Here is a 24,484-nt window from a genome sequence, read left to right on the forward strand (position 1 = left end):
TCTGATGGGCACAAAAGCCCTTTTTTGTAGGAGTGCTTTGGGCTTGCCCACCTGTGTCTTGTGCTAATGCTCCTGTTTGTGTGCTGCAGTACAAGCAGTGAGTTGTGCCTGATCCTTGTCACTGTGCATCTTCTAGAGAGGAGTGGAGTTGGTACTGGTGTTCTGCTCTCTCCACGTGCCAGCTGGTTTCTATCTCCACCATTCTTTCCCATCTGGGAACTGAACTTCTTAAGAGTACATGAAATGAGGAGGGGGAATGGGACCACCCAAGGGGTTGTGTGTTAAGGAGATGCTTTGACTAGAGCCAAGAAAAGCTTTATAAATTGAGATGTTTGCAAAAAAACCAACAAGGCCAAATGAACCCCAACAAAGCAGCCTGTTGAGCTCTGTAGTGCTTACTGCATGAGCTGTAAGATGGTATTTAAAACATCTTCTGTACTAGTGTGAAAATCTCACTTTGGGCTCTGAGCAGCTGCAGAAGAAAAAACAAATCTAGCAGACAAACACTAAGTCTCTGGATGCAGTTTACTGGGTGCTAAAGTGTAGCTTTGAGGCTTTCTAGTAGTAGTAAGTAGATAAAATTGTGGTTACTGTGTGAGTGAGTGAGAACTAGGAACTGGGTATTCTAGACCACACTTCTGATAGGACAGAGTTCTCTGCACTGGCATCCTGCTGTGTGGTTTTGTCCCTCTTGTAATTTTCAAAGATGTCTTGAGTAATTTATAAATCTGGCAGCACTTTGCAGCCATCTCCCACAGGAACGATGGCAGGTGAGTAAATTCATGGGCAGATTCAGACAGGCAAAATGGGGAGGTTCAGGGTGACATAGATGGCTCTGCCCTGCTGTAGGAGGTGGTGGCTTTAGGAGTAGCTGGGAGTTAAGAGGGTGTTTTGGGAAAGCAGCATGGAAACCTGCTTGGGGCATAGTGCTATCCAGCCTCTGCTACCAGCCACTGATGGAGCTGGGTCTCAGGGCCACTCAGCTGGGGCTTTTCTGTTCCCTTGGCTCACTGCAAGCAGCTGCCTCTGAACTTGAGCTGCTCAGAAACTGTGTGCAGCCACTTCAGCGTCCTCTGCAGCTTTGGGAGGGTTGCTGGCACCTTGAGATTGCCATTCACACTGCACACCTCTGTTGCTGCCCAGACAGCTCTGCTGAGACTCCACCTGCAGCACATGGAACTGTTGGAGAGGGTCCGGAGGAGGCCGAGAAGATGATCAGAGGGGTGGAGAACCTCCTCTATGGGGAAAGGCTGAGGGAGCTGGGCCTGTTCAGCCTGGAGAAGAGAAGGCTCCAGGGAGACCTTGGAGCAGCCTTCCAGCAGCTGAAGGGGCTACTGGAGAACTGGGGAGGGACTTTTGACAAAGGGTTACAGTGACAGGATGAGGGACAATGGATTGAAGCTTGAGGAGGGCACATCTAGACTGGATGTTAGGAAGAAATTCTTTTGAGTGAAGGTGGTGAGACACTGGCACAGGTTGTCCAGAGTGGCTGTAGATGCCCTCTCCCTGGAGATGTTCAAGCAGCCCTTAGATCAGCAGGCTGCCAGGGCACCTTCTGCCAGTCTCAGAATTGCTGCCTCTGGGGTGATTCTATGGGGAGGCAAAGCCACTGCTTCTCCTGAGAAGCAACTCCTCAAGTCTGGAACTCGCTCTTCCTTCACGAATGGTTGTAGACAATTAAATAGACAGCACATGTTTTTAAAAGGCTAAATTTCAAGTCCATATTCCTTTTCTGACACTGTTGACCTAATCTTTTAAGCTATGTAATAAATTGTCTTAGCAGGTTGTTCTTAAAATGAGTAGGCAGCTGGTGGCAGTGACACTTGACGTGCTGCACTAAGGTCATATTAGCAGCATCTGCTAGTTTTCTGCCATTCAAATGAGTGTTCTGCTTGCCTTTCCCCCTCCTGTTTAGAGTAAATATGTCTGTCTGGAAGAATAAATACATGGAGAAACTGGATGTGCATATTTTTGTGTAACCAGACTTCATATTTTTGCCAGCAAATTATTAAAAGTAAATAAAGCTTGGTTAGCAAGTGTGGGAACTGCACTATCAAACCATCTTACTGCTTGGAGTCTTTCTGGGGCATGGGTTTGGGAATATTTGTAGTGTGCCATTTATAGAATCCTGGAATGGCTCAGGTTGGAAGGGACCTCAGAGCTCGTCTGCTCCAAACTCCGTACCTTGGGCAGGGACACCTCAGCTGCTTGAGGACTCATCCAGCCTGGCCTTGAACACCCCCAGGACAGAGGCAGCCACAACCTCCCTGGGCAGCCTGCTCCAGAGTCTCAGTGCCTGAAGAACTTCTTCCTCAGCTCCAGTCTAACCCTGCTCTGACTCAGTGCCAAACCATTCCCCTTTGCCCTGTCTCTAGACACTCTCATGCAAAGTCCCTCTGCAGCCTTCCTGCAGGATCCCTTCACGGACTGGCAGGCAGCTCTAAGGTCCCCCTGGAGCCTTTTCCAGGCTGCACACCCACAGCAGAGGTGCTCCAGCCCTTGGATCGTTTCTGTGGCCTCCTCATGATGGGGACACTAGAACTGGATGCAGCATGGGAGGTGCTGGTGCTCCTGCATTTACCTGTAGATCTTTTATGACCAGCAGTACTCAGATCCACATTGATTTTTCTGGGGAATATTAGTGATGGAGTGAAATTCTCTCAGCAGTTAGAGATTTGGAGCCCTCTATCAGCAAAATGGAAGGCAGGCTTGTTGGTACTGTTAGCCTTCATGGCTTGTCTGCTCTGCCCAGGTGTCTTTTGGACCCAGTGGCTAACACCTATTTAAATAAGTAGAAGTCCTGAGAGATGTTCCTCAAGCCCGTGGGAGTGAGTGGCTGCCTGAGGGACATCCACCCTTCAGTGTGGGGTGTTCCTTTGGGAGGCGTGACCAAGTTGGCTTTGAACTCTCTCTGGGACACATCCCAGTCAAGCAGAATGGTTTGGAGCTCAGGGGCACCATGTGGAGCAGGTGAGTGAGTCCAGAGGAGAGACTTCGGCTCTGTCACGTTGATTTGTTAGCAAATGGCAAACACCTCTGGTCAAAGTGGTGCCGCTGCAGGCTGAGCTGCGGGCAGCAGAGGCTGTCAGGTGCTGCCTCTTAGTGCCATTATGCCCCTCGGCTTCTGGGTCAGCAGGAGCTGCCGGAGCTGCCGTAGCGCTAGCTCCTGCCTGTGGGGCACAACTGTTCGGGCACAGATGTGGCTTAGGTCTTTTCCAACTCTTTTGCTTGCAGAACAGCTTTGGTAAATTATTTGACTGCTACGTGTGAAGTGGTCCTGAACCTTGTGGCCATTAGCTGGGCCAGCTGAAGCTGTCCTCCAGCTGCTTTCAGCCTGCTCACGCTCAGGGTCTGCACCTGGGGTGAGCTCCACAGTAAAGTCCTTCCACTGTCACAAACGTGTGCTGGCAGAGCTCCCCGCTCAGGTGCCTGAGGTGCGCAGTGCAGAGGAGAGGGAGCAAGAGGGGTGCTGGAGGGCGCCTGGGCAGCGCAGCAGGCAGCAGTGGCGGCCGGCAGTGAGCGCAGCTGGGTGGGCACGCTTGCTGCTGGCTGGCACTAGCAGCTGGTGGCTGTACCCACCCTGGCTGGGGTCCCTCGTGCCTGCCAGGCTGCCGCTCGTCGCTGGCTGTGCCCGGAGAGCAGGCGGCAGAGCTGTGGAGCTCGCCCATTAGAGGTCACTGTTGAAGTGTCTTCGGCGGCTCTGGTGGAAAGGAGCTTGTTCAGCCTGCCTGGGAGGTGGTGGACAGCAGCTCGGCCCTGGCTGTTCTCCTCTGCCTCTTTGCCCTCAGGTAGTCCTGTGCCAGCAGCCTGGCTTTGTTCTTGTGCTGCCCTTCGGCGCTTTGCTAAGGTGCCTGATTCTCCGGGCTCATTCCTGTGCCTTAGCTCTCCTGCTCTGGTTCCTTGCTCACTATTATTGAACGTTCGACTGCAGTCTCCTTTCTATTACCTTTCCTCTGAGCTGCTGCCCTGTATTGTCCTCTGCTCTTTGCACTGCTGCTCCCTCGACTCTCCAGTGTAAAGCTTTATTCTTTTTCAGCCCTTTCCTTTTTTTGAGGTGATCTGTTTGTATTTTGCTGCTGGTTCCCATTTCCACACCTGAACTGTGTTTGCAAGTTCACTTTCTGGTGCTGTTGACTCGTTCCTCTGGCTGCCCCCTGCTCACCCTTTGGCATCTTGTACATTTTGCCTTCTTTCAGCAACACGGTTCAAAACTTCTCTCCTTTTTTCTTTTCCCTGCTCACACAACTTAATGCTGGTTTGTTCTGCCATCCCCTTCTAAATTGTCTTGCTCTCTCTGCATGAACCTTCCCTCTTTATTGATCTTATCCCTTTGAGAGGGTCCTTCACCTTATTTAACATGCTGCTAAAACCACAGAATCACAGAATGCGCTGGGTTAGAAAGGACCTCCAAAGGTCATCCGGTGCAACCCCCCCTGCCGTCAGCAGGGACATCCCCAATTAGATCAGATTGCTTAGAGGCCTGTCGAGCCTGATCCTGAATGTCTCTAGGTGTGAGGCCTCCCCTACCTCCCTGGGCAACTTGTTCAAGTGTTCCACCACCCTTAGAGTAAAGAACCTTTTCCTGGTGTTCAATCCAAATCTACCCTGCTCTGCTGCCTTTATTCTGCCCTCATCCTATTGCCAGAAGCCCTTCTAAATGGTCTGTCCCCAGCTTTCTTGTAGCCCACTTCAGGTACCAGAAGCTGCTCTAAGGTCCCCCTGGAGCCTTCTCTTCTTCAGGCTGAACAATCTCAGTTCTGAGCCTTTGTAGGAGCGGTGCTCCAGCCCTCTGTTCATCTTTGTTACCCTCCATCCTCTGGACCCTCTCCAGCAGGCCCATGTCCCTCTTGTGTTGAGAACCGCAGAGCTGGACCCAGCAGTGCAGGTGAGATCTCTGCAGAGCAGAGGGGCAGGATCCCCTCTCTCCATCTCTGGACATGCTGCTTTGGATGCAGCCCAGGCTGCCACTGGCAAGCTCACACTGCCTGCTCATGTCCAGCTTCTTGCCCAGTAGCACCCCCAATTCTCTCTCCTCAGGGCTGCTCTCCATCTCTTCACTCCCCAACCTAGATTGGTAATGGGCAGTGTCTCAGTCTAGATGCAGGACCTTGCACTTGGCCTTTTTGAGCCTCATGATGTTCACCTAGGCCCATGTCTTCAGCTTGTGCAAGTTCCTCCCGCTGAATGTTCCCTGTCCACATCTCCTGTCTGGCTGTGGTGTGCACCTGAATGTCTTGGAGGCAGCCTGAAGGCTACCTAAGTCAACACTGCTTCTGTGCTGAGCTCCTCCCCAGCCCAGCTGCTCTGTCTGCTCCAGACTGCTGCAGTGTGTTGTGTCTCCCACTGGCACCGTCTGACACTTCCCACTTTGCCTGCCATCAGCCTGTTTATGTAGCTCTCTCGCTGCCTTCCGAAGGGCTCTAGAGGGCCATGTGCTCATCAGTCTGTGTTTCACCTGTTCTCTGCTTCCTCAGTAAGCCATTGCACACTGCTGTACTGTGCCCCAAAACGTGCTGGTAGGCTCTGGTGGAACTGGGCTGGCGGCCAAAGGCTTGTCCTGACAGTGGCCTCTCAGCTGTACCTGGGAGTGGTGCTTTCAGTTCACATAGGAAGCAAGCCCAAATGCAAATCTGTTTGTGGTGCAGGGATCTCTGTGAAGACAGTGCACAGGACACAAGGAGGGGGAAGGACATCCCTCCACACATACACCTTAAAAACAATGTTTGGATAAGTTCCCATGTTAGCCTTTCCCCTCTTCCCCTGAAAGAAGAGCAGAGCACTGCTGAAGTACAGATGGCAGGGCATTTTAGCTTCATTATATAAATGCTGGCTTTAAGAAGCTTAGGGAAATGAAGCAGAATAATTCTCCTTAGAAGAGTTTTGTTTCATAATGGTATAAGGAGTGCATGCTGGAACTGCCCCAACCTTGGCACAAAGTGTCCAAACCTGTGCTGTATGGCAACAGTGCACAGCCTGCTCTAGCTGGAACTGTGGCTGCTGGCTGCAGAGGGGTTGGACAAGAGGACCTTTGGGGTCTTTTCTAAGCCAGTGCACTCTGATTGTTTGCTCCTGGCAGTTTTGTGTCACAAGTGAGCACAGGTACAAAATGCAGCGCTGGGTACAGGGAACCTGTAGCACAGCTCATCAGGAGCCACTCGTGTCAAAGGGCCCCTGTGAAGCTGTGCACGCCTGCTTTGGGGAGTCTCAGTGCTTTCTAACCTGGTTTGGTACAGATTTATTGTGTCTCCATTCATCTGCCAGTGGCTCGCAGTAGCTGATTCGTTTATTTTTTGTGGAGCCCTGGAGCAGAGCAGCCTGAGGGCAGAGCTCATTGCTCTCTGCAGCTGCCTGCAGGGAGGGGGCAGTGAGCAGGGGGCAGCCTCTGCTGCTTGCTGCCAAGGGCCAGGAGCAGAGGAAATGGTTCCAAGCTGCCCAGGCAGGGCAGGCTCAGGCTGCACCTTAGGGAATCTTTCTGCCCTGGAAGGCTTCTCAAGCATTGGCAGTGTCTGCCCAGGGCAGTGCTGCAGTGCTGCACCCTGGAGGTGTTGCAGCAGCCTGTGGAGCTGTGCTTGGGGCCATGGCTTAGTGCTGAGGCTGCAGTGCTGGGGGGAGGCTTGGGCTGGGTGAGCTTGGAGGGCTCTGCCAACTGGATGTGTTCTGTGATGTAAGTGATCTTTCTCCCTGCACATGTACAGGATTTAAAGTATCAAAGTATCAAAGCTCATGAAAGCTGCACAAGTGAACTCTCTTCACTAAAGAGCTTAGTTTTGTATCTTGGACAACTTACTGTCCAACAAGCCAAGTGGAAGTTTTCTGTTGCTGCTTTTGAAGAGCAGAGATGAGAAGGCAGATTTGGTCTAGATTTGGGGGCACATGGATTAGTTCTGAACTCTGTGTTCCATGGTTTCTTTTAGTTCTGGTAATCAAGAGTATTGGGTTGAAGTAGATAATGACACCACTCACCCTTCTTGGTGCCAAAAATACTGTAGAGTGAACTAACCCTTAGGGTGAGAGGATTTCCTCCTCTGCATCTGAAGCTGGGCATTTTGTGGCAGGGTGGTTCTCTTGGCTAGAAGCAGTATCTGCTGTAGGTGGAAATGCAGAGTGGGCTGAAGCCCAGGATCAGCTATCACAGAGTTGGCTGCAGGGAAGTGTCCCAGCCCGTGGCTCTGAGGTCCCTTCCAACCTGAGCCACTCTGTGATTCTGTGACTGTAGCAGACAGACTTGAAGGAAGGGCTCTGAGTGATGGCTGTAGGGCACACATCAGGAAGGGGTTTAGTTTGCTCCTGGCACTGAGCACTGAATAAGCCCATCAGGTGATGACACGTGGTGACAAGTGGTGACTTTGAGCAGTGAGTCCTGCTGCTGCAGCAGCCTCTCCTGCTGTGTGCTGAAGAGACCAGGCTGGTGTCTCCCATGAAGTGTCAGCATGGCAGTCTGGGATGTTGAGTCTGGGGAAGAGTCAGCAGTGGAGAATGTGGAAAACATTTCAGTGGTACAGAAAGCTTGAGCTGTGACTGTGCAAGGAAGGGAACTGGGATAATCAAGCCTCTTAGATACACAGAGAGCAGTTTTGTGAAGTTGCTGTTACTGAGGGAGAGACTGAGGCGACCCTGACCTGGGAGGGATGGCCTGTAGTGTCTGTTCAAGGCATCTTTGGTTGGTTCCTCTTGTAAACTGCAGAAAGCATGGAAAACAGAGTGGAGAGAGTACTGAGGGAGGGGCAGGTGAGAGTGCTGAACATGCTCAAACTACAGCAGGGCAGATTTAGATTGGGTGTGAGGAACAAGTTCTGCACCAGGCGAGTGTTGGAGCACTGCAATAAGTTGGCCAGGGAGGTGGTTGAGGCCTGTTCCTGGAGATCATAGAATCATAGAATTGCCAGGGCTGGAAGGGACCCCAAGGATCATCCAGTTCCAAACCCCCTGACATGGGCAGGGACACCTCACATTAGATCAGATTGCCCAGAGCCACATCTAGCCTAGCCTTAAAATCACCCAGGGATGAGGCTTCCACCACCTCCCTGGGCAACCTGTGCCAGTGTCTCACCACCCTCATGGTGATGAACTTCCTCCCAGTCCTCTCACTACCTGACACCCTGAAATGTCCCTCCCCAGATACTCCAGGTGAGGCTGGACAGTGCTGTGGGCAATCTGGTCTAGGTGGGGATGTCCCTGCTGAGTGCCGAGGGGGTTGGACTGAGTGGCCTTTGGAGGTCCCTTCCAACCCAGAGCGCTCTGATTCTATGAACTTCAGCTGGTTCAATTTAAGCAAAGGCAGCTGCTGTGCAGTAGTGTGAAACTCTGGAAAGGTCATGCTGAAAAGCCTTGAACACCTGGAGGAGACCCAGTGGAATTTTGGGAGGGCGTTTGCAGTGGCAGGTGGTGCAGGCCTGGCCCGAGATCTGTTTAGCACTGGCCAGCTGATGGGCTGGAGACCTGCAGCAGCTGCTTCTTGTCACCCTGCCCTGCTGCTGCAGTCGCAGCACACACAGCCCATCTGACCTGCGACAAGGGGATGCAGCTTCTGTTCTGCAGCTCTTCGCATGCTGTGCCACCTGGAGCTTCCTCCCGACATGGCAGTAAGATGGCAAAGCTTCCTGGCTGACCCACGAGCTCCTCACACAACAGCTACTGCTGCACTGGCATGGCACACTGCAGAAAGCTTGGCCAGTGCTCTGCCACTTTCAGGTGAGAGGCTGCTTCCATCCATTGCTGTGCTCATGAGAGGCTGCTTCCATCCAGTGCTGTTCCCATGAGGAGCTGTTTCCATCTAGTGCTGTGCCCATGAGAGGTTGTTTCTGTGCAGTGCTGTGCCCATGAGGGGCTGTTTCTGTGCAGTGTTGTGCCCATGAGAGGCTGTTTCCATCCAGTGCTGTGCCCATTAGAGGCTGTTTCTGTGCAGTGCTGTGCCCATGAGGAGCTGTTTCTGTCCAGTGCTGTGCCCATGAGGAGCTGTTTCCATCCAGTGCTATAGCCATGAGAGGCTGTTTCTGTCCAGTACTGTGCCCAGGGGCAGTGCTGTTCCTTTCTGCCCTGCCAGAGCCCCCATCAGGTCTGTGCCAGCTGTTCTGCTCTGGTTCCTTGCTCTTTGCCCATTTTTTTCCAGCCTGGTAATCCTTCCTGACCTCAGCCCCTGATTTCTTTATTTCTCTCCTGACTCTGAAGTGCATCTTAAGCTTTCTTCTCAGAGCAGAACAGACTTGTCCTTTGTCTTCACTGGATGTATGTGGTCCCCTGCCTCCTCCTAGCCTTTCTTGTGCACACAGCACTTCCCTGGCTTCCAAATGAGAGCTGTTTATGGATGAATGGCTTGGTTGGCACAGCAGCACATCAGTGAGCTATAGGATAATTTAAACAGGTTCATAAGAACAGTTTCATAACTGCAGTGCTTCTGTGGATAATTGCAAACAGGAGCTCTGCTGCTTTCTGGAAGGAGCTGAAGATGAAGGAGACAAGTTTGTTTGGAATGTTCCCAGTGTGAGGAAGGTTGGTCTTCATCCTTGGAGGGGGATGGAGGGGGGGCAAAAAGGGAAACTTGCACTACATAACATGGAAATTAAGTCCATGCTTCACTTGGGATCAGGATTCTCTCCAGTCAGCTGCCAAGTATGAGATCAGCGTGCCTATGAATATTTAAAATGAAAACTGTTGTGTTCTCCCTCTGCTAATTCCTCTTGGTGCAGCTGATTGCTTCTCCCCCCTTGTCAGATTAATCTAAACATGACTCCAGCTCCACCAGCTCAGCTATATTGGATGCACAGAATGCATTACGTATTCAGTACTCTGAATTCTTCCTCCCCCACGAAATGTGAGTAACGTTTCATGTCTTTATGACCTTTGCTCTAAGGGATCCTTACTCATGCAGAGTTCCTGTTGCTGCTCCCCAGATGGGCAGGAGCCTGCAGAACTGGCTTCCTTCCATTGTCTGGCCCACAGTCTTGGCCTTAAGCTTTGGAAGGCTCTGGCTTTTGGCAGGAAAACCTCAGCTGGCATCTGCAGTGGGCTGAGAAGTCTCTCAGGGGTCTGTGCTGAGTGCTCCTGGGCTGTGCACAGCCTCTGAACAGCTTTTGGTGGGACAACTGTATGAGAAACTGGCATAGTTGGCCAATGTGTTCTTTGACAAGTGGTGCTGTTGTAATGGCTCTGCTGGATAGAAACCCTTCCAGAAGCTCCCAGGGTTTGCTGTGCTACTGAATGGAATGTTCCTGGCCACTGGGCAATTACTTCTTTGACCAAAAACACCAGCTGAAGCATTCTGCAGCCTAAAGTTTATGTGAATGCCAAAGAACCTAGTTGTGGGTTTAATGACTAGAACTCTCTTTTCACAGACTGCACAGGCTTGGAAGGGGCCCTCAAAGGGCATCTTGTCCAAGCCCCTGAAGGCAGCAGGGACACCTCCAGCTAGAGCAGGCTGCACAGGGACACATCAAGGCTGATCTTGAATGTCTCCAGGGACAGGGCCTCAGACACATCCCAGGCAGCCTGTGCCAGTGTCTCACCACTCTCATTGTGCAGAACTTCCTCCTGATGCCCAACCTAACTCTGCCCTGCTCCAGTTTAAAACCATTGTCCCTTGTCCTATCCCCACAGGCCCTTCTGAACAGTCCCTCCCCAGCCTGCCTGTAGGTCCCCTGCAGATACTGGAAGGCTGCTTTAAGGTCTCACCAGAGCCTTCTCTTCTCCAGGCTAAACAGCCCCAACTTTCCCAGCCTGTCCATATAGCAAAGGTTCTCCAGCCCTCTGACCTTCTTGGTGGCCTCCTCTGGACCTGTTCCAGCAGCTCTATGTCTCTCTTGTGTTGGGGGCCCATAGCTGGACTCAGCACTGTGGGTGAGGTCTCAGCAGAGCAGAGGGGCAGAACCCCCTCCTTCTGCTGGCCTCGCTGCTTTTGTGCCTTCAGTGTAAGGTATCAATGAAGTGAAATGTTTAGCTTAGTTGCCATGCCAAGTGTTCCTCTGGTGGGAGCTGCCCGTGTGGCTAAAGCCATCTGGGGAGCCGATTGGCTCTTGTCATGTTTTTAATCAGAGCTTCCTGCTCTAAAGCTGTGAATGGTAAAGGGCATTTTGCTGGGAGTCTTTCCTTAAGAGTGCCGTCAGCAGTGCTCCCTTCAACGTAGCTCTCTACTGACCAGAGGGAACGCCAGAGTAGGTTTCCTCTTTAGATGAAAAGCAGAGACTTAATCTTCCCAGCAGCTCCGTTTGCTCACTTTTACAGTGGTGAAGGTTCTCGTTGTTTTCCAGTGCTGCCCAGAAGCCTTTAAGAGGAGTATTCCTGGAGGCTACTTGCAGAATCAGAGCCTTCCTGAAGCTGTGCATTTTCAGCCCTTCCACCACAAGAGGAATTGTGTGTAAGATGTAGACAAATGGCTCAAGAGTGGCAGTGTGAAAGGGAGGGGAAGAAGTGCACCTCCTTTTCTCCTCTACCATGCTGTGTCTTGCTTCTGCTTTGCCAGAGGCTGGGTGTACAGAAGGAGCTGGATCTAGCTGTCACTTCCAAGTGGTGGTATGAGAACCTTTTGACTTCCCTCTTTATGAGGAAGGTGAACATCTGCCTAGTTTCACTGCACCCTGCTCTGGCTGCTTTAAAACGTTCCTAGCAGGTGGCTCTGCATGGCAGCTGTCTGGGAGAGAAGATCCATCCCACCCACTGTCTGCTCTCCAACAGAGGGCAACATCAGACCTCTCCTGAAGACAGAGCTCTGGTGCCTGCTTCTGCTGCTTATGTGGAGAGACAGTTAGGGTCCAGATCCGGGGTACCTGCTGTGGAGCTGTACAGGCATTGAATTGGATCCTTATGTATGGATTGGAAATCTCCTGAGAGCTTTGGGCAGCTGTTGCTTTAGTAGGAATACAGTGTGCTGCCTTGCCCCGGGGAAGGGCTGCTCTGGTGAGAATGATCCCCTGCCTCAGAATTGCCTCTGACCTGGCGACAGAGAAAGAGCATCTCTGCTTCCAAGTGCTTTGAAGTGTGATAAGATGCCAATCCTTATTTCCAGGAGAACAAGCAAAGCCCTCTCTTGGTGTGCAGCCTGTAGGCTTTGACTCTCCAGCAGGCTTTTGAAGTCGAGGTGAAGTCTTTAGCTGTCACAGTGAATCACTGTGTGCAGCTCCTGGTATTGAACATGGAGAACGAGGCTGGTCCTGGTCTTGTGAAGTGCAACTTGATATGAATGGGGCTTCATGGCGTGACTGAAGCCTCAGAGGAGAAGGCAAAGGCTGCCAAATTTCACTAGCATTTGCTGAGGGGGAGTTAGTTGTTAATGACACTGGGCAGCAGATGGTCTGAGAAGAGTTGTTAAGACACTGTGGAGCATACTGTAAATATGTGGGTGAAGGGAAGCAGGATGCTGACAGTTCACTCTCACAGCTCGTCATGAGAAGGTGACTCTGGTGGAATTCAGGCCTGCCAGAACATGAATTTCTTGGTGTTTGGCAGCCTGCTATATGTCTAGGAAGAATCCTGCAAAATAAGAGTGGAATGGTAGCTGGGACATGCTTGGTTGTGCCAGGCTCAGAAAGGAGGACACTAAGTGCCTAATAAGCTTTGTCTGACCACTGCTGGTTGCTGGCGCTGCAGATGCTGGATCCGTGCAGTTTAGCAGCAGTTGGTTTTGGGCAACAGAGCATTCATTCAGACTGCAAGTGAATCTGAGCTCTTGAACCAGAGAACCCCTAACACGAGCCAGGCCTTGCCCTGCTCTTGCATTGGTCCTCCTCATGCACTAGCTCCAGCCCCTCCATCCGAACCCAAACATGTGACTGGGGCTGTTTGTTGTGATTGAACAAGATGAGACACAAAATACTTTATCCAAATCCTGTGCTGTTGATTGAGTTCCTTTCTCATCTCAGCCTGCTAACCCATGCAGCTTTTAATGTGGCTTGGAAGAAATCATTATATGAAGTGCCCTGTGTGTGATCCACAACATGGAATAGAGCCTGTGGGAACGGCACAGCTGGATCAGTGTGCAGGGACACAGCTGCTGTTGGTCACTGGGGACACTTACTTGTGCCTGTGCCCTGGCGAAAGAGAACCATATCAAAGCCCTGGGAGAAAGCAGCGAGGGGAGGCTGAGTGTCTGCCCTTGCCTGCAGGGAGAATTGAGCCCAAGCTGCACAGTGACCCCCTGAAAGCAGGCTGGGCGGTGCGGTGGTGACCTGCAGTGCAAGTGTGAGCCTCAGCAGCACACCTCTGGGAACAGCCAGCCAAGGCAGGCAGCAGCCTGCTGGCTCTTCTGGGCAGTGCCATGGCTATTTCATTAGTGTGGGGCGGTTTAGTTGTTGGCTGGTTTGTTGTTGGGGGTTTAGTGTGCTTGCTTTGTGGTGTTTGGTTGAGTTGCTGGGGGTTTTTTATGGGTATGGTTCTTCACCTTCCTCCTTGAAGAGATGATCCCTGTCTGCACAGGCTCCTGGCTGAAGTCAGAATGGAGATGCAAGCTTAAGAATTCTTTTCTTCTTGAGAGGGGAAAGAAGCTGATTTGGACAGATGTTGGAAAGGACACATCCACCAAGTCAGTGTTTCTAGCTCATGGCAGCACAGTGACTGTGACCACTTTCTGGTTTTGCTTTAATGTTAATTATTGTTTGGCTGCTTGTGGTCTGTTCGTAGATGCAGAACAGCTTTGCTGCTGCTGCTCCATGATGCCAGTGGCCGTGAGGTACCTCAGTCTTACTGTGACAGGGCTGGCTAAAGGTGCCTGCACCCATGCAGCTGAAAAGTACAAAGGCATTGCAGGCTTTGCTCACCTGAGTATAGCACTAACAAATGGTCTTTCTAATCTGACACTTTCTGTAGTGCAGCCTCACAGCAAGATCAAAACCAGTTTTGGGCTTCCAGCCTTGGCAGTGATAGTGTTGTCCTAGGTGTGAAATATACTGTTGTAGTTGGCCTTGGCAGCTTCCAGTGTCTTGGCTAATAGCTTCTTAACTGCCTGACCATCTTGTGGTGGTTTCCAGCCTGGATAAGTGACATAGAGAACTGGCTGGAAGGCAGCCAGGCAGACACTGGGCTCTAGCTTCAGCATCCCCACAGCTGAGCTCTGCCTTATGTTTAACATCCTCTGCCATGTTCACTTGTGCTGGTTTTGCTAGGAGGGTAAAGGCCAAAGCCTTCAGACCAAGTCTCCATTCATTACACCAGCAGGGTAATTTCAGAACAACTGCCTTTGGTCTCAGCATTGTTTAGGCTTTGAACCAAAGCCTGCATTTGCTCTTCTGATTCCTAGTCCTGCAGAAGATAATCAGGGGGCTGGAGAGCTTCTCCTGTGGGGACAGGCTGAGAGAGTTGGGGTTGTTCAGCCTGGAGAGGAGGTTTCCAGGTATACCTTAGAGCAACCTTCCAGTTCCTGAAGTGGGCTACAGAAGAGCTGGGGAGGGACTTTTCGCAAGGGCTTGTAGAAATAGGGTGAGAGGCAATGGATTGAGACAGGAGATGAGGAAGAAATATTTTAGAGTGAGAGTGGGCAGACACTGGCACAGGTTGCCCAGGGAGGCTGTGGATGCCCCCTCCCCTGGAGGTGTTCAAAGCCAGGCTGGATGAAGCCTTGAGCATCCTGGGCTAGCAGGAGTTGTCTCTGCCTATGGCAGGGGGTTGGAATTGGCTGATCTTTAAGGTCCCTTCTGAGCCAACCCATTCTGTGATTGTCTGAGCGAAGAGCCTCTGAGCAGAGCAGGAGCGTTGTTTGCCAGTCCATTGCATCGCATCAAAGTCAAATTACAGAGTCTGATTTCTGAAAGGGGAACACTTTAATACTTGTAATTACTGTTCTGGTGAAATACTGAGGCTGGAAACAGCTGCATTGTGTCAATTAAAATCCTCTGTTACCTTCTGTTAAGGACCAATTCCAAACAGCAGAACAGCAGCAGCAGCAGCAGCAGCACCTTCCCCTTGACTTTCTGAAGCCGTGTAACTCTTACCATTAGTGACAGACACGTGGGCCGGCTGGGAGGAACCACGAAGGGAGGGCTTGGAAATGTTCAGATTTGCCTTAATGGCTGTATTTAAAAAGCCTGCTCAACATCTCTTGTAGTGAACATGATCCTCAGCAGCAGTATTTATGTAGTGCAGTCAGTGTTTGTTGGGGATGCTGCTGTTGTTCACAGTGTAATCAGGCTTGTAATGGAGTCATTGTGAGGTGCTCTAACGTTCTGCTTCCTGCACACCACTGACTGCCTTTGCAGACTGCTGCCTCATGCCAGCAGATAAAAGAAAATCATGGCCTCGTAAAAGCTTCTCATTGTTCAGATGTGCACTCTGTGGGTGCCTGCTGCAGTCAGGCTGGAGACTGAAGCACGGTGAGTGTTGCACACAGGTGCAGTGTTGAGTGCAGCTGACTTGACAGCCTCCTCCTCCATGAATCTCACGGAGTTTTAGGGGGAAGGATGCAAATCTTAGCTTCACTGGCATGTCCAGATTGTGCCTCTGCTGCTTTTTCAGACAATAACCAGATGCTGATGTCTTGGTGATCTGATGTAGCCATGGGTGCCTGTTGAGCAGTTGCTTGCTCATGGCAGGGAACTGGGAGTGGGCTTGGGTTACCAAAATGTTTGTAGTTGTTGGTGTACCTTCAATGGACAAGAACTTGGATACTTTGATTATTTAAGCAGTAAAGCAGAACAGGCCACCACTAAAAATGAATTTTTATTAATAAGAACTGTTGTCATGGTGCTATCTACTTGGAGCATTCATTTTTTCAACTCAGTGCAATCATCCAGGTCTCTTTGGAGACCTGTGTGTGTGCTCCGTGAACTCAGAGTGCTTCTCTTTGGTAGTCACGAGGGCAGTAGCTGCTCTTGTCTCTCTCTGCAGTGCTCTTCATGTTAGTCAAAATATCTTACAGTGCTGGTAGTAATTTTCTACAGAGTACAAAGTAAGCTGCACTTGGCAATGAGAACAGGTCCCAGAGAGGAGGCTGTTTAGATGCAGAGCTTGCTTCTCGTGCAGCTATTGGGTGCTGTTCCTCCCTCCAGGTGCTGTGCAAACAGAGCAGCAGACAGGTGCTGCTAGAGCATCTCTAGTCTATGTGGCTTGCTCTAGTTGCAGTCTCTCACTGTGACAACTTTCCCACAGCTGTGCCAGCAAATATCGCAGACCTGAGGAACATAGAAGTGCTCAACTTCTTCAACAACCAGATTGAGGAGCTGCCCACACAGATCAGCAGCCTGCAGAAGCTCAAACACCTCAATCTTGGGTGCGTATCCGAGTGCAAACCTTTCCCGTGACCAGAAGTTGTCAAATGTTGTAACCGAGCCTGGATCTTCTTTTTACTAGTGAAGTGCCTTTCTGAAAGTGTTTGTGATGCTAACCTGGCAATTAGGCCTCCGGAGCGTTTTGCTAGGTCCAGGGTAATTGGGTACTGAAGCCATCAAGCCCTGACTCGGGGGGTGCTAATGACCATGTAAGGGCGGCAGCAGCAGCAGCAGCAGCAGCTCACATCCGTGCTGCAGCAGCAGCAGCAGCTCACATCCGTCTAACACTGGGCTTAACAATTAGGGAATTTTCCTTCCCTAGCAACTGGTTGCTGTGTAAGAGCCAGGCTCTGTTGGACGTTCTGCTTTGTAAACAGGCACAACAACTCACTCCCCTCTCCCCAAAAATAAACCTGGAGAACCAAACCCAAATGCTGATTTTTCCATGGTTAGTTCAGGACTTGAATTCCAAAGTCCTGACTTTGGGATGAAGGCAATCTCAATTCCTATGAAAGCTGCCACAGAAGCAGCAGACCTTTCAGAGTGGTGGGTGTTTAATTCACAGAGCTAAAGCTGACTGAGCCTGAGCCAGAGACTACCCTGTGAGGTGTTCAGGTGCAGCAGAGGTGGTGGTAGTGTGTCACAATTGCAGAAGGCTTTCTTGAACGACTGAACGATGGAAACAGAAGTGAAGCACAGAGCCTCTTAAAGCTACCTGTGCACTGGAAAGTGCAGCTGCTCAGGAGAGCCCTGGCAGGGGCAACCTCCAGTTCTGCAGACTTCTACAACAAATGTTTCTGTTTTATAATTCAAACTTCTGAACACCTTAAACTGAGGAATTTGTTTACTGTTTCAAGCACAGAGTGGTTTTGTCTGGTCCCTGTTGTGTCCTGTTTTAGTTGCTTCTGTAATGTACCAGTGGAATGCCAATAAATGTTTTTCTGGGGTTCTGTATTCTCTGATCTTTGATCACCTCAGCTCTGTAGCATGCCTCAGTATCACTCTGAACCTGGAATTGCTTTGCAGAGATGTTAACTTAAGATCAGAATTCTTCATATTCTGGTGCCTAAATCGGTACTCGTGTGGTGGCACAGAATGGAGGGGGAAGTGGAGGGAGTAAGGGCTTGGGGTCTTTCCATGGACACAGCTGTTCTTCTGGTTCAAACACTGCTCTTCCTCAGTGGAAGAAATGTAGTACAGAAGTCCTGCAAGCATTCAGCTCTGGAATCACAGCACCCACCTTCATCTGGCATGTGGGCTGAGATTGCTCAGGGGTGATCTTATTACTGTCTACAACTACCTGAAGGGGCATTGTAGCCATGTGGGGGTTGGCCTCTTCTCCCAGGTAACCAGCAATAGAACAAGGGGACACAGTCTCAAGTTGTGCCAGGGTAGGTATAGGCTGGATGTTAGGAAGAAGTTCTTCACAGAGAGAGTGATTTCCCATTGGAATGGGCTGCCCAGGGAGGTGGTGGAGGCACCGTCCCTGGGGGTCTTCAAGAAAAGACTGGATGAGGCACTTAGTGCCATGGTCTGGTTGACTGGATAGGGCTGGGTGATAGGTTGGACTGGATGATCTTGGAGGTCTCTTCCAACCTGGTTGATTCTATGATTCTATGATTCTATGATTAATCCCCTCTTTACCCAGCATCTTCCAGGCACTCAATTTACAGCCCAGCCCTAGTTCTTGAGCGATGAGTTCTGCTTCACAGGCTCACGGGAAGTCAGGGGTTGGAAGGGACCCAAAGAGATTATCGAGTCCAATCCCCCTGCCAGAGCAGGACCACACAATCTAGCTCAGGGCACACAGGAACACATCCAGATAGGCCTGGAAAGGCTCCAGAGGAAATGATGCCACAAGCTCTCCAGGCAGCCTGTGCCAGTGGTCTGGGACCCTTACACTAAAGAAGTTTCCCCTTGCGTTCAGGTGGAACCTCCTGTGCTGCAGCTTACACCCTATCCCAGGGACCAGTGAGCAGAGCCTGTCCCCCTGCAACCCACAGCCCTCAGATAGTTATAGACATTTGTTAGATTCCCCTCTCAGTCTTCTCTTCTCCAGACTGAACAGCCCCAGGTCCCTCAGCCTTTCCTCATCAGGCTTCACAGGGCCTTGAGTCCATAAAGAGGAAACTGTTCTGCCCTAGCAGAGAGGGAGCCCAGAACCCCTCTTGTCTTGTGCAGTACACACATACACACAGGGCATCCGAACAGCCCTTTGGGGGCTGGGGGGAGCATGAGGAGGAGCAGAGCTTATTTCTGGGAAGCTTGGTGGAGAAGACTGAAGTGGGGAGTTGGGAAGAGAGAAGGTGCACTGCTGCACTGCAGAGTTTTACAAAACATCACTTTCTAAGGCAGGTGTGGCAGAGGCTCTGTGGCACAGGATTCAGGCTTGAGCCTCTGCAGGGCTGGGCAGGAGATCTCAGCAGGTTCCTTTCTTGTGTCAAATGACAGATGCCATTCTGCCTGCTGTGAGAGGGAGGAGGCTCCTTCTCTCCTTGTTCCTTGCTTGCTATAGGGAAGGTTGTCAGGGCCACTCTCACCCTTTTCCCTAGTGAAAAAGGAGCTGCCCTCTTTAGCCCTGCTTGGCATAAAGCACAGTTCTAAAAGCAGTGACACGAGTGGAGCCTGCCTTTGTTTGACCAGCTGCTCCTGCAGCAGGGATGCTGTGTGCATGTCCCTGCCTGGCCTTTATGGGGGACAGGGGCAGGAGGAGGAGTTTGTCTAGACCTCAATTACAGAGTTTCTTGTCTGGTGGGGCTGGCTTATGCAAAAGTAAGTGCTTCTGCTGAGGTGCATGCGGAGTGATGGTCATCTGGAGGTGCAGCTCCTGCGAGGTGCCAGCAGCTGGCGGAGGATGGGCAGGTGTGCTCCACAGCGCTTGTCACAGTCCAGCAGAGCGTGTGACAGAGGTTGCATGGGGCAGGGAGGGCCCTAGAGGTTAGAGCCCAAAGCCTCTGTTATTTTTAGGTACCCAGTGTTGCCTCTACCTTGACTTGAAGTTTCAAGACAAGTGTCAGATTATGTTTCATGTGTCCACACTACATCTCCTCTTGACTCTGGTTATGGGTATTGCTGTTTGTCACTTTCACGTCAGAGAGTGAAATTCAGAGTATCTTTAGAGGTAACCTGAGAAAGGCCACGATTGTTTCCAGCCATCACAGAAGAATGAACCCAGTTCTTGGGAACAGCTGCCTGCATGAGCTCTTCCTGAGCCTGTCTCCTCTGTTCCACCTTAGAGCCCAGGTGCCAGCTGAAGTGAGATCCACACACAGAAGCTCTGTATAGGTGTTTGGTGCACATGCAGCAGGGGCAGCTGGCAGTTTCCAGGTGATAGGCAGACAGAAGTCCAGCTCCTACACAAACAGCAAGACTCTATGAACGGAGTCTCCAACTCCTCCCATTTCTTTATCATTGACACAATCCTAGCAATTGTCCAGATCACCTTGGTCAAGCCCTTGCAATTCAGAGGAGTTAGTTTGCTGCCGCTTGTCTGCTCCAGCTTATCAGAGAAGCCTTTTTCAGCAGTTAGCTTTCCTCATGTTCTTCAGGCTGTTGCTGGTGGGAACTGCTCTCCTAAGCCCTCCAAGCCTGGCTGAACAAGCTATAGTTAGACTAAGCCTCATCAGTCAGAGGGTTGACAGTTTATTTACTTCATGCTCCGTGTGCATCAATAGTTATCTAGTGACACAGATTTGCTGCTCTTAAGAAGGGGTGTGAGCAGCAATGATCAATGGCATAAATACTGTGCAGCTGAGGTGTTCTTTTGTACTCGGTAGCATGGTGCAGACCTCGGTGCTATGGTGGAGCAAGGTGTGATGTGCAGAGGGCGATTTGTAGTTCAGACAGGAGACAGATCATCTACCAAGGACCAGCTTTCTCTGGCACAGTGTTTCAGGTGATCACAGCAGTGTGGCACCTCTCTGTGTTTTGGATGTGGGTGTTGACTGGTGAAACACAGAGAGTCCCTCATGGGCCTGTAAGCTTTGGACATGTTCGTGGTAGTGAGAGAAAAAAGGTTTGCTCAGTGCTGGTAGCATCAGCCCCTCTCAAAGCCAGAGAGCTCGATGTAGATTCCATGTCCCAGGACTGCAGTGCTTGTTGCCTGGCTCGTTCCTGCTGGGTGGAGTGAATGTGAATGCTAAAGTCACCTTCTCTGTTTTAATCTTTACCTACAGCATGAACAGGTTGAACACCTTGCCAAGGGGATTTGGCTCCTTACCAGCTCTGGAGGTTCTTGACTTGACTTACAACAACTTAAGCGAAAATTCTCTACCAGGAAACTTCTTCTATCTGAGTAAGAAACGTTTCTAAGAGCTCTGCAAATCTTCCTGCTGCGCTGCTCTGCCTTCTGCCATTGAAACTGGTTTGCTAGAGACCAACAGAATTCTTCTGATGCTTTGGGTTTTTTCTCGGGGCACCTCTGGAATGCTTTTAGCTGGCTCGGCAGTGTTTGACGCTGGCAGGCAGCCAGCTGCCGCCACGGGGCCTGAGCAGGCTTGGTAGTGGCATATTCATTGTCTTCCCAGCAACACTGCCTTGGGCCCCATACTCAGGCAGCTCCCAGGCTTCAGGAAAAGGAACTGTTTGTCAAGGGAGCTCTACCAAGAGCTGTGTTCTGATGGGTCGTTACTGCAGTGGCTCGGGCAGCAGGCAGGAGTTGAAGAGTGCAGTGTGCTAAGCATGCAGGGGTCCCAAAGCTTGGCACAGGTGTGCTGGAGCTGAGCTGCCCTTTGCACGTGTTAGAAGTAGCCCTTCAAGGAGTGAAAATAAAGCTGCTGCAGTGCCTGCGTGCAAAAGGGCTGCCTTAGGGTTGCCTAAGCAACTTGAATTCTGGCACTTTCTGGATTTCAGTGGCTGTGCCACCTCTCTGGGCTGTGCAGTGTGCTGGAGGGGCCTCGGGAGCAGTGCAGGGTGCAATGAAGGTGACAGGCGAGGAAGGAGCACTGCTCCCGGGGAGCTCTGGGGACTGCAGCCTAGCAGGGCAAGTTTGAAACAGAGGGAAGTTATTAAAATGGGCACATTGGAGGAAGTGACAAGAGGAAGAGGCAGAAACTGTGCGAGACACGTGGAGTCTCCTCTGGTGGGGAGGAGAGGCTTGGCTGCCCTGACCTCCTTCCTTCCCTCTGCACCCAGCAGTGCTTCGTGAGCCTCCAGGTAGTGTTTCTGAGCTCTCATGTGTGCTGCACTAGCAGCAAGCTCCGTGGCTGTGCTGGGTCATCTCTTCTGCTCTGAATTTCAGAGAGACTAAGCACGGAAGTGACAAACTGCACAGTCTGAGTCTTCTGCATTGCTCTCTTTTAGGGTCTCTTCTCAGCATTCTGCAGTGCTTCCTACAGAGCGTAGCAGAGATGTCCAAAAAATGCTTTTTAATCCTTGTTTAGGATGCAAATTGATTTAATAAATAAGACGTGGGGATAATAAAGAGTAATGACTGTATTCTGGGAGGCTCTGTGCCAGGGTCTGCCAGAGCCTGCTATTTTAGAGGCTGTTAATTGTGGCAGTCCTTCTGACTATAGATGTTTTCCTGCCCTCCCCAGCACTACAATGAGCCTGTAAATCTAAGTTTGACCTGCTTGTTATTATTGTGAGCCCTGGGTATGTCAAAGGCTTTTCACCAAGCTGGGATTATTAATCAAAGCTGACTCCCTGTTATTGATTAGGTCTCCAGTGGTGGGGTTCTGTGCCACCCTGTTTATATATTGCTGTTTAATTTGCAGCCACCCTGCGTGCACTCTATCTAAGTGACAACGATTTCGAGGTCCTGCCGCCAGACCTGGGGAAGCTCACCAAGCTGCAGATAGTAAGTCATTTATCTACATTCTGGGAAATCAATTCACCACAGCAGCAATAGAATCCAGTCAATTTCGGGAGCTAGCAGGGCGTGTTTGCAGGAGCAGACCACTACACCTGGAACTGGTCCTTGTTGACCATCAGTCGCTGGTAAATAAATTGGAAGGATTGAGCGTTGAGGAGAAGCTGGGGACAGAGGGAGCAGAGTGCTGGGTTGGGCTGCTTTGTGGCAAGCAAAACTGTTCTGACTACTTTATATTCTCTTAGCTGAGCCTCAGAGACAATGACCTGATATCGCTGCCTAAAGAAATTGGGGAGCTCACCCAGCTTAAGGAGCTTCATATCCAGGGAAATCGTCTCACTGTGCTGCCCCCAGAACTAGGTAAGGTTGTGGATGATCCTTTCTTTCTTTGGGTAGTGACGCACTGATACAGAACCACCTCCTGAACTCCAGGAAATGCTTATGCTGAAGTTGCCATTGCTACTAAAGTGACTTTCCCCCGAGAAACACTTTTCACTCCTCCTGGATGTGCAGGAGGGCCCAGGAGGTGTCTGCTTGGTTTGATTCATTTTTCTCAGCTGTGAAGTGTTCCTCGTGCATTAGCACACTTGAGTGCCAGCCTGTGCACAGTATCCTGCTTTATATAACATACCATAAATACTGGGTCTGCAAAGCTGCTCTGCTGTCTGGCTAGGATTTGAGAACACCCTTTGGGTCAGCCAAAGTTAGATTAAGCAAAAATGAGAGCAGTGGACGTGGCTTCTGTGTGCCTGTTCCTATAAAAGCACAAGTTTGATCAGCTGGAGAGTACGGCAGAGTTAACTCGCAGGAGTGTGGCGTTTCTCGGTTCCAGTAGCCTGCATTTCCTGGTGACCTGGCGGCTCTTTTACTTCAGGCTGTGGAGCTGGTTGCTGTACTTCAGATCTGTGATGCTGGCCATTTAAATATGGTTCCAAGTGGCTTTTTTTCGACCTTTAAGGTAGAGTTTTTCTTTGAAAGTGCAGTATTGATTTTGCTGAAGTCGTATCATAGTGATGCCATCGTCTGCAAGGGGCACTGACTGCAGCAGGAGCTGTGCCTGTTTGGCCCCAGACAGAATTCCATTTCAGATCTTCTTTTTAAGGTTGTCATAAAACACATTTGTTGGGAATGATGTGGCTGCATCAACCTGTGGTGGAAACGCCTGTTAAACAGGGTTTACTCCTTCCTTTTTGGTCTGCTGCACAGGGGAGCTTCTTTGTTTTCATTGGCACCTTGCAACTGATAGTTCCTAAACCTCAGAAGAGTGGCTGAAGTTTGTGTGATGCAGCTAAACTGCTTGTTGTCAGGAGAACTTGCTTCAAGCCATGACAGAATGTGGCAGCTGTGAGCATAAATGTGACATTCTGCAAGGTCTGCTTTTGGGTTTACTTTTTGTCTACTCTTTTGGTACGGGATGAGGGCTCTTGATTTGTTTCCCCACCATGGTTCCTTCGCCTTTATCAATCCTGGGCACTATTCAGTGCTGGGTAATTGAGTGTTTGTTGTTGTTTTCTCATTACTAGTAGCTGAAGGTTGCTCTTATTTCCTTGATTTCAGGTGCTTACTCCCTGACACAGGTACTCTTGCTTTAGCTTTTTGTCAAGGATGTATTTATTTATGAATCTCTTTGGACAACAATAACATTTCAGAAGCATGCAGTAACTGTAAATGCCCTCTGATGTAGCTTCCTAAATTACAGCTTTGCTTCTCCCCGGAAAGTGGAAGATAAATGCTGTGCTGAATCTAACCACCTTAATTAAATGTTCTGAACACACTGCTGCCCTACCAGCACCACAGCAGATTCACTTCAGAGGGATCTGCTATCATTGTCCAAACCAAATGGAAACGTTTCAAACAAAATTCCTGATGTTTGTTTCACACTGGCCAAGGGAAGCTTTTCTCCTTTTAGCTAACATTTGTCTGCCTTCTAGAAAAAGATCCCAGTCTGGTGGAAGAAACCCTTCTACTTTCGCCCTGCCTGACCAGGACGGCTGCCTTGGCACAGTTTAAGTCCCTGTCACCTCCATTCTTTTGCTATTCTGTATGTTCATAGAACTACAGAATGAGCTGGGTTGGAAGGCACCTCCAAAGGTCATCCAGTGCAACCCCTCTGCACTCAGCAGGGACATCCTCCACTAGAGCAGGTTGCCCACAGCCCTATCCAGCCTCACCTGCAATATCTCCACCCATGGGGCCTCAACCACCTCCCTGGGCAACCTGTTGCAGGGTTCCAGCAGCCTCCTGCTGCAGAACTTGTTCCTCACATCCAATCTCCATCTGCTCTGCTCTGCTTTGCAGCCATTGCCCTCGTCCTGTCCCTGCAGCCCTTTGCAAACAGTCTCTCTGCAGCCTGCTTGTAGCCCCTTCAAGTTCTGGCAGGTTGCTCTTAGGTGTGCCTGGAGCCTTCTCTTCTCCAGGCCGAACACCCCCAGCTCCCTCAGCCTGTCCTCATAACAGAGCTGCTCCAACCCCCTGATCATTTTGG

At 50.6% G+C, this 24,484-nt stretch overlaps 1 protein-coding gene across 1 annotated transcript in view; it reads left to right on the plus strand.

Moving 5' to 3' along the window:
- RSU1 (Ras suppressor protein 1) overlaps positions 1–24,484 on the plus strand; it is a 140,299-nt gene that overhangs the window by 9,153 nt on the left and 106,662 nt on the right. The window contains exons 4-7 of the mRNA XM_064162299.1: positions 16,069–16,189; positions 20,363–20,481; positions 21,905–21,987; positions 22,245–22,359. Of these exons, the coding sequence (XP_064018369.1) occupies positions 16,069–16,189; positions 20,363–20,481; positions 21,905–21,987; positions 22,245–22,359 (438 nt within the window). The remainder of the gene's footprint in view (positions 1–16,068; positions 16,190–20,362; positions 20,482–21,904; positions 21,988–22,244; positions 22,360–24,484) is intronic.

Source organism: Pogoniulus pusillus, chromosome 23 (genome assembly GCF_015220805.1).
Source record: "Pogoniulus pusillus isolate bPogPus1 chromosome 23, bPogPus1.pri, whole genome shotgun sequence".
Lineage (NCBI taxonomy): Eukaryota > Metazoa > Chordata > Aves > Piciformes > Lybiidae > Pogoniulus > Pogoniulus pusillus.